Raw genomic sequence first — 10,145 nt, forward strand, 5'->3', positions numbered from 1 at the left:
CTGAATACATTCCCAGTAAGACCAGGATCAAAACAAGTAAATCTACTCTCACCAAATCTATTCCACATTTAGTGGCTGTTCAAGGCCACACAATAAGGCGATACAGAATTAAATAAAAAAATAGAAAGCATCAAGATTGGAAGAGAAGGAGGAAAATTTTAATTATTGATACATGACATGATTTTTTATGTAAAAAATCTAATAGAGCCTACAATAGAGTCATAGAACTAAAAAATTAACCTAGCATTTATTTGTGAATTTATTCTCAGCTTATAATTTTATTTTTAAAAAAGCAACAGTTTTTTTGGATTTTAAGTAGGCTTTCATTGATTCTATAGATACATTTGGAGATTTCGTAGCTATGACACCAAAAACGAAATTCATAAAAAGTTTGACAACAGGAAATATTAAACTTCTGCTCTTCAAAAGACACTTTATAAAAATAAGTCATATTCTGGGAGATTATATTTTCAAATAGTGTATCTCATAAATGGTCTGTGTCCATAATATATATGTCCCTCCCCTCACCCAACCACCCCCCCATTGCTATGGAGTAGATTCTGACTCATAACAACCCTATAGGAAAGATTAGAACTGTCTCACATGGTTTTTAAGGATTGGGTGGTAGATTCGAAGTGCCAAACTTTTGGTTAGCCATCCAGCTCTTTAACCACTGTTCCACCAGGGCTCCATAATATATACAGAGAAAGGCCTCAAAACTCAACAATAATAATAATAAAAGAAAAAGAAAAGAAACAGTCCATAAAAACTCATAAAAAAATGAACATTCACTTATTTTTAAGACATATTCAGCTGGCAAATAAACACGTTAAAAATGTTCAGTTCATTATCCACCAGTGAATTTCAGGTTAAAACCTGGTGAGATAACTATACATCTGTTGTTATCTCACCAGGGTTTAAGCTGAAATTCACTGATGACTCGACGGCACTGGGGTGGGTTATTAGAATATCAGGTGTCTGGTAAGTTTGCGGGGGAAACAGAACATTCATAAACTGTTAGTGGAAAATTAAATTGATAAAAATACTTAAAAAAATAATTTGTTTTAAGTACCAGGGTCTTAAAAAGCTGAACATTGTTTTACCCTAAATTTTAACCAATTTACTCATATCTGCCCAAGTGAAATGAGAGCATTTATCCTTATAAATACATGTACAGAAATGTCTATAACAAGTTTGTTTGTAATACTCAAAAACTGGAATCAACCCAAATGTTCATCTAGTTGAGAATGGATGAATAAATTGTGGTATTTCCAAGCAAGTTAACACCATGCAGTAATAAAAACTACTGAATTATTGGTACATGCAAATACATGGATGAAAAATACAAATTGATACATCAGGCTTTGTCAAAATTGAAACAACCCACACGGAGACATTTATCCCACACATGTGAAAACTTATGTTCATACAAAAATCCTTACGTGAATGTTCAAAGAAACACTTTTTATAATAGCTAAAAACTAGTAACAACCCATAATGTCCTTCTATGGGTAATGGGTAATCAAACTGTACTAAATCCATACCTAAAGTCATACTCAGCAGTAAAAAAGAACGAAGTATTGATACACACAACATCGTGGATGGACCTCAATAGAATCATGTGAAGTGAAAACAGTCAATCACAAGAGGTTGTTGTTGTTGTTACCTGTCACTGAGTTACCTTAACTCAGGGCAACGTTATGTAAAACAGCACAGAACATTGCCTGGGCCTGTCCTATCCTCGTAATCATCAGTATGTTAAAGTTCATTGTTGGAGCCACTGTGTCAATTCATCTCATGGAGAGGTTCCTTCATTCTTACTGGCCCTCTACTTCGCCAAACATGATGTCCTCACCCAGAAACTGGTCTTTCCTGATAACATGCCTGAAGCAAGAAAGTCAGACAACGTTCTGTTGGAGGCAAAAAGATAGGTACCATTCAAGACTTTTTTGTTTTGTTAGGTGTCATTCAGTCAATTGAAAATCATAGTGATGCACAGGACAGAGTAGAAACGTCCCATAGGGTTGCTTAGGCTGTAATCTTTATGGGTGCAGATGGCTAGGTCTTTTCTCCCCAGGAAGGTTAGTAGGTTCACACAGCTAACTTTTCACTTAGCAGTGAGTTTTATGTATATGTATACAAATATATAACCAAAATCCAATGATGTCGAGTTGATTTTGACTCATAATGATCCTATAGGACAAAGTAGAACTGCCCACAGGGTTTCCAAGGAACACTTGGTGGGCTTGAATTGCCGATCTTTTGGTTAACAGCTGGACTCTTAACCACTATGCCACATAAAATAAATTTTTTTTTTAAATTTTTACGCCACATACATACCATTATATAGGAGAAATAATAAGAAAAAAAAGGTCACAAAGGGATATATTGGAAATATTTACAACCACAAATGCAGCAAAAATATTTACAGCACTGTAAATATATATTCATAATGAAACATTCCACACAATATCGCACTTTATGAGGGTGTGTTGATATGGTAGAACATTATATCAAGCATAACAGAACATTTATTAAGCTGAGAAATAAGTTCTGGAATGAGGATTGGACAAAATGAAAAAACATAAAATACTGAAATATACTGATGGAAAATAAAACAAACAAGCAAAAAACATAAACACATGATGGCAATTGACTATGAAATGAGAAACAAGGGTAACATTTCTGTTCCTGAGGTCAAAAAGGAAAACAAAAAAAAAGAAACCTTGAAAACAGCAATAACAGCAACAAAAATAACAGTAAACTAGGAAGTGATATCTCACATATGCACAATGCATTACTTTTATTCCATTTAACTCTTTGAAATAATGCAGTAGGAAAGTGTTTAAGCACAGCTTCATTTTGTCATCCATTAGTAGGGGCCACTGTAGAAATGGGAATATCGATAGTTCTGTTTTACAGATACAATATTTTAATCCAGATCCCCGTGCGGTAAAAATGGAATGCTAACAAAGTAAAATGCAAGACTATATGAAATAGATAAACACAGACATGCATACATACTATATCAATAAAATTTTGGTCACTGGTGAATACGAAATGTCCTGGACAATTAAATAACAACCCCCAGGTATTTTGTTAATGCTTTCAAATGCTTCAGGAACAATCAACAAATTGCTTGGCATGTCCTCAGGGAGAATCTCCAAGGGCGAAAAAAAAAATCCATAAATTCTTCTCACTCTGCCATGTTAAGAAACACTTGGGGAAGTCAAGACAGATGATTCATTGCAGGTAAAAAGACTGTTTCCATATTTTACCAATAAGAGAAATGTTTCAGTGACACTTGCAAGGTCCCACCTTTATTCAATGGCAAAGTCATTGCAAAATAGTAAGATTTCTGAGGCAGCTCTGTGTGCATTCCACTTTTCAGTAGTGCCTGAGACTAGGATCTCTGTGCCTTTTTTTTCACATTATTAATTTTTTTTGAATATTCACACTTTGTTTCAGAGGCTAAATTCTCATAAGTATCTTTGAAACATTATGACTAAATAATATTTTTACTTTATATAAGTAATTATGTGAATAAAAAACTAAAAAAAAAAAAAAGTCCAGGAGTCTATTTTGCCTCAATCCTACTCCGTGTGTGTCAGAAAACTGTGGTCCATAGTTTTTCAATGGCTGTGAACTTTCAGTAGATCTTTCTTTCTTCCAAGGTGCCTCTGAGTAGATTCGATCCCCCAAACTTTCAGTTTGTAGCTGAGTGTTTAACTGTTTGTGCCACCCAGTTGGCCTAATTATGTGAATAATAGAGCTCAAATATGAAAGTAAAGGAAGCATATGCAGTATTAAAAATACTGTAGCAGAAAAATGAAGCTACAGTATTCAGTCTCCAATGTTGATGCCCTTTCAAATCCTTAGTTATAAGCTGGTTCTAGGCTCTTTCTATGTCCCTCTTAAGTGTAATTTTAATATATAATGTATATTTAAATAATGTATAAATGTAGATTTTTGCCAATCTCTTGATGAGAAACATCAGCCAAGCTCTTAACCACTGCTCCACCAGGAATCCCATCTGTGTACATGTATGTGTATCTGTATATGACTACGTATTGTGTATATGTTCATGTGTATGTACATATATGTACGTCTACCTATACATGTTCATCTACACTTACAACTAACTATGTCCTGTGTCTATCTCTATCTCTATGCTTATATCAGGGTTTCTCAACTTCTGCCATAGTGACAGTTTGGACTGGAAATTTTCTTATTGTGTGGAGTTACCCGGCATATAGTAGAATGTTTAGTAACATCCCTGGCTTCCATTAGGTACGAGTAGTACCCTTCTCCTAGTTGTGACATCCAAAATGTCCCAGGCATTGACAAATGTTCCTTGGGGAGCAAATTTTACCCAACTGATAACAAGTTAGATTTCTCTTTCTTTCCCTCTTTCCTTCTCTCTCTATATTCATGTGCCTATACTTTATTTGTGGGAGGTGGGATTCATTTCAAATAACTGTATTGGAGGGTTTGGATTTATCTTATTCATTTAGCATATTGCCTTTGTATACTAAAGATCTATCAGATGATGCTACATAAACCCTATTGACTATGCTGATGTCTCTATCCACAATAGGTTTCCTGATAGACCTAGATGGACAAACACAATCTAACAGGGCTGAATGAATTCATTCTGTTGAGAATCACAGACCGCCCAGAGCTGCAGGCGCCATTGTTCGGGCTGTTCCTCATCATCTACATGATCTCAGTGGTGGGCAACTTGGGCATCATCATCCTCACCAAGATGGAATCCAAGCTACAAACTCCCATGTACTTTTTTCTCAGACACCTGGCTATCACTGATCTTGGTTATTCAACAGCTGTGGGACCAAAAATGTTGGCAAATTTTGTTGTGGATGAAAATACTATCTCCTGTTCTTTTTGTGCTACACAGTTAGTTTTTGTTAACATGTTCATAATTAGTGAATTTTTTATTCTGTCAGCCATGTCCTACGACCGCTATGTGGCTATCTGTAACCCTTTGTGCTACACAGTCATCATGTCACAAAGGACGTGTTTGGTGCTGGTTGCAATCCCCTATCTCTACAGCACATTTGTTTCTCTCCTGGTCACCATAAAGATTTTTAATTTATCCTTCTGTGGCCACAGTGTCATCCGGCATTTCTATTGTGATATTCTCCCCTTGGTATCTTTGCTCTGCTCGGACACACAGGAAATCAAATTGGTCATTCTCATCTTATCTGTTTTTGATTTGATTTCATCCCTCCTAATAGTTCTCGTTTCTTACTTAGTCATAATTGCATCCATTCTCAGGCTGAACTCAGCTGAGGGCAGGCACAAGGCCTTCTCCACCTGTGGATGCCACCTGACTGTGGTAGTAGTGTTCTATGGGAGTTTAATCTTCATGTATCTGCAGCCCAAGTCCAGTCAGTCCTTTGACACTGATAAAGTGGCTTCCATATTTTACACCCTGGTGATCCCCATGTTGAATCCCCTGATCTACAGTTTGAGGAATAAAAATGTAAAATATGCCTTACATAGAGCTTTAGAACAATTATGCAATACATTTTCTCGACATTCACTATAACTTATGATTTATATGAATTACATTTTGTGCTTTAAACTTTTTTTCTGTGTGCCTCCAGAGGGGATAGGAAGCACAAAATCACAGATAACATGTATTTCTGTTTCTGCCTTCTACCAGTCACTCTACTAAGGCTGTAAGTAGACTAATAAATGAAACAGTACAAGCGTTGCCTTCCTTGAGCAGGAGCAATGCCTTATAAGCATAATAATTAAGAAAGTTGATAGTATATTAGAATGTCTGGAGGGTGTTACTTTTTTTTTTTTTTAATAAGAACATTGAATATGTTGAGTGAGATAGTGAAACTAATAGATCCCGGAACATTTCCAAATACCTGGTGTTTTCCTGATCTAGTAGAAAAAAATATATATAGAATGTGTGTGTGTGTGTGTGTGTGTGTGTGTGTGTGTGTGTGTGTGTGTGTGTGTGTATGCATGCTCACATACACCTCCTATTTTATTTCTTACACTCTGCCCTGGGTGGTTAATTCTGATTAAAACAAGGCTCACTGGGGTGGGTTGGTTCGAGTACTCAGTTATATGAATTTGCTCAAATGTCCACTTTCTAAACCTTGAAATCACTGTCTTTCATCATCAGTGCCTCTACTTTCGTATTTGAGCCCTTAGAGTCCATATACTTTATTTATTTTTATTATTACTATATTGTAATATTAGTATAAACAAAATAAAATTATATTCCACAGGGTCAGCTGAGTATCTGGTTTTGTCCAAATTAGCCAATTTTGCCTGTATCAGTGGGTATATAAGTTAAGACAGATTTATTGAGGTCGGCCACAGAAGTTTCCAGGTTTTTTCATTTTGTCTCTTCAGGACAGATATTGCTTCCTAAATCTGTGCTTTTGTCTCATAGATTGTTATCCTTATCTCTCTCGAAAACAATAATTACTCTTGTTTAGAAGTGATTTTCTAATTGTTTCTGTACCCTTGCATAAGAAGTCTATCATATGCTGAGTTATGTTTGTTGCCATGGCTTTGTTTGGCTGGATTTTCTTAAATTTGAATAATATGAGTGTGTATTTTGATCAGTATCTATTGTCTGAATTCATGATTTTGATTATCCTGCTTGGAAGAAGCATAAGAAGATAACCCATGCTTAGGACTATGCTGTGTTTCTAGTGAGTGAGGTGTGATATGTAGCATTTTCTATATTTGCCATGATTTCTGGACATAGTTGCTCCATATTCCCTCCTAATTTTCATTTTTTTCCTTATTCTTTTAATATTCAAAAAATTTGTAATGAGAAATAATTAAATTTTAGATACACTAAGGTTGTTTTTATAAAAGACTGCAATCTGGGTTTTAGGATAGGACCCTGCAAGGTGGGTTATGATATTTTTGCAAATATGTAGAGACTAGAAAACATGTGAGAAAAATACCATTTATAAAGAGAATATCAAAATGGAAATTTAAAACACACCCCATTCTCATTATTCCAAGTGGCTTGATTCAGAAATTTTATTAAGTATTTAGGGAAAAAGAATTAGCCAAGTCTACACAAGCTCTTTTACGGAACTGAAGAGAAGGGTATATTTACATTTCCTTTATGAGGATAGGTTAAACCGATATCAAAGGCAGACAAAGACATTAAAAGAAAAGAAAACAACAGAGCACATGTGTGAAAATCTAAAGAAAAATTTAAGAAATTGAGTCTGGCAATATGTAAAGACAATAGTACACTTAATTTGGTGTGCCCCAGGAAAGCATGGATAGTTTCCCATTAAAAAAAAATCAATTAATGACATTTATCATAATAACAAATAAAATGGCAAACAATGCCATATACATAGATGTAGAGAAATGTTTTAAAAGTCTCAATAAATGTGACAAAACTTAGACCAAATTAGTATTAAAATAGAGCTTTCTCAAACTGAAAGAGGACATCCATGAACAGCCCGCAGTTACCATCACACATAGCGTGAAAGATTAAATACATTCAGTAAGAGCAGGAAAAAAAAAAACAAGTAAATCCCCTCTTACCAAATTTATTCCACATTTTCGGGGATGTTTGAGCCACCCCGATCTTTAATAACTTTTCCACCAGATCTCCATAATATATACAGAGATAGGACTCAAAACTCAAAAATAATAATATCAATAATAAAATAAAGTAAAAAGAAAACAGCCCAGAAAAATGAGCATAAAAATGAACATTCATTCATTCATAGGTCATATTCTGGTGGCAAATAAGCACATTAAAAATGTTCAGTTCATCACTCATCAATGAACTTCAAGTTAAAACATTGATGACATAACTCTACATCTGTTAGAATATCAGGTGTTTAGTAATTTTGTTAGAGAAATGGAACATTCATAAACTGCTAGTGGAAAATTAAAATCATGAAAATACTTACAAAAAGAATTTCTTTTAAGCATCAGGGTCTTAAAAAGCTGAACATAGTTTTACCCTAAAATTTAACCAATTTACTCATATCTACCCAAGTGAAATGACAGCATTTAGCCGTATAAATACATGTACACGAATGTCCAGAACAAGTTGATCTGTAATACTCAAAAACTAAAATCAACCCAAATGTTCATCTGCTTGACAACGGATGAATAAATTGTGGTATTTCCAACAAGTTAATACCACTCTGTCATAAAAACTACTAAATTATTGGTACGTGCAAATACATGGATGAAAAATACAAATGAATACATGGGACTTTGTCAGAATGAAAACAACCCACACTTACACATTTATCCTACAGAAATGAAAACTTATGTTCGTACAAAAATCCTTACACAAATGTGAAAAGAAACATTACTTATAATAGATAAAGCCAGTAACAACCCAAAACGTCCTTCTATGGGTGAATGGGTAATTAAACTGTACTAAATCCATTTTTTTTTTAGTCCATATATGAAGTAATGCGCAGCAGTAAAAAAAGAACAAATTATTGATGCACTCAACAGCGTGAATGGACCTCACTAGAATCGTGTGAAGTGAAAAGTCAGTCACCAAAGGTGGTTGTTGTTGTTACCTGCCATTGAGTGACTCCAACTCATGGCCACGTTCTGTAAAACAGAAGAAAACATTGCCTGGCCCTGTCCTAGCCTCACAGTCATCAGTATGTCCGAGTACCTTGGTGCAGCCACTGTGTCAATTCAGCTTATGGAGGGCTTCCCCCATTCTCGCTGGCCCTCTCGTTCCCCAAATGTGATGTCCTCCTCCAGAAACTTGTTTACCTGAAGCAGTAAAGTCAGACAATGTTCTGTGGGAGGCAACAAAATATGTACCATTCAAGAATTTTTGTTTTGTTAGATGTCTTCCAGTCGGTTGAAAATCATAGCAATGTATAGGACAGAGTAGAAACGTCCCATAGGGTTGCTTAGGCTGTAATCTTCATGGGTGCAGATGGCCAGGTCTTTTCTCCCTGGAAAGGCTAGTGGGTTCAAACAGCCAACATTTCAGATAGCAATGATTTTTATAAATAAATATATGTATATATATAAGTGGGTTGTTTTTTGGGTACATAAAACCAAACAAAATCCAAAGCTGTTCAGTCGCATCTGACTCGTAATGACCCTATAGGACAAAGTAGAACTGCCCCACAGGGTTTCCAAGAAGCACCTGGTGGATCTGAACTGCCGATTTCTTTTGGCTAAAAGCCAGACTCTTAACCACTACGCCACATACATATCATAATATAGGAGAAATTAGCAAAAAAAAAAAGTCACAAACGGATACATTATAGATATTTACAATGACAAAATGCAGCAAAAATATTTATTGCACAGCAAGTATATATTCATAATGAAACACTAGGCAGACTATCACACTTTACGACAGTGTATTGATATGGTAGAACGTTATATCAATCACAGCAGAACATGCATTAAGGTGAGAAAAAAGTTTTTGAATGAGGATTGGACAGAATGAAAAAACATAAAATATAGAAATGTAATGATGGAAAATAAAACAAAGAAGCAAAAAACATAAACACGTGATGGCAATTGACTAGGAAATGAGAAGCAAGGGTAACGTTTCTGTTTATGAGATCAAAAAGGAAAAAAAAAACCTTGAAAATAGCAGTAACAGCAACAATAACAAAAATAACAGGAAATGAGGAAGTGATACCTCACGCATGCACAATGCATTGCTTTTATTTCATTTAAATCTTTTAAATAATGCAGTAAGAATAATGCAGTAAGAAAGTGTTTAAGCACAACTTCATTTTGTCATCCATTTGAAGAGACCACGGTAAAAATGGGGAATATTGACAGTTCTGTTTTACAGATAGAGAATATTAATGCAGATCCCCATGTGGTACAAATAAACGTTAACAAAGAGTAAAATGCAAGACCATGTGAAATAGATAAACATAGACATACGTACACACTATATGAATAAAAATTTGGTCACTGGTGAATACACAATATCCTGGACAGTTAACCAACCACCCAGAAGTATTTTGTTAAGCTTTCATATGCTTCAGGAACAGTCCCCAAATTGTCTGTCATCTCCTCAGGGAGAATCTCCAAGGGTAAAAAAAAATCCATAAATTCTTCTTACTCTGCCATGTTAAGAAACACTTGGGGGAGTCAAGACAGAGGCTTCA

At 35.1% G+C, this 10,145-nt stretch overlaps 1 protein-coding gene across 1 annotated transcript; it reads left to right on the plus strand.

Annotated features, from left to right (window-relative positions):
- The first annotated feature begins 4,615 nt into the window (after positions 1-4,615).
- LOC126080519 (olfactory receptor 8K3-like) lies at positions 4,616-5,569 on the plus strand. The gene has a single exon (XM_049891721.1). The coding sequence runs from the start codon at positions 4,616-4,618 to the stop codon at positions 5,567-5,569; it is 954 nt and encodes a 317-aa protein (XP_049747678.1).
- Positions 5,570-10,145: the final 4,576 nt, after the last annotated feature.

This window comes from Elephas maximus, chromosome 7 (assembly GCF_024166365.1).
Source record: "Elephas maximus indicus isolate mEleMax1 chromosome 7, mEleMax1 primary haplotype, whole genome shotgun sequence".
Lineage (NCBI taxonomy): Eukaryota > Metazoa > Chordata > Mammalia > Proboscidea > Elephantidae > Elephas > Elephas maximus.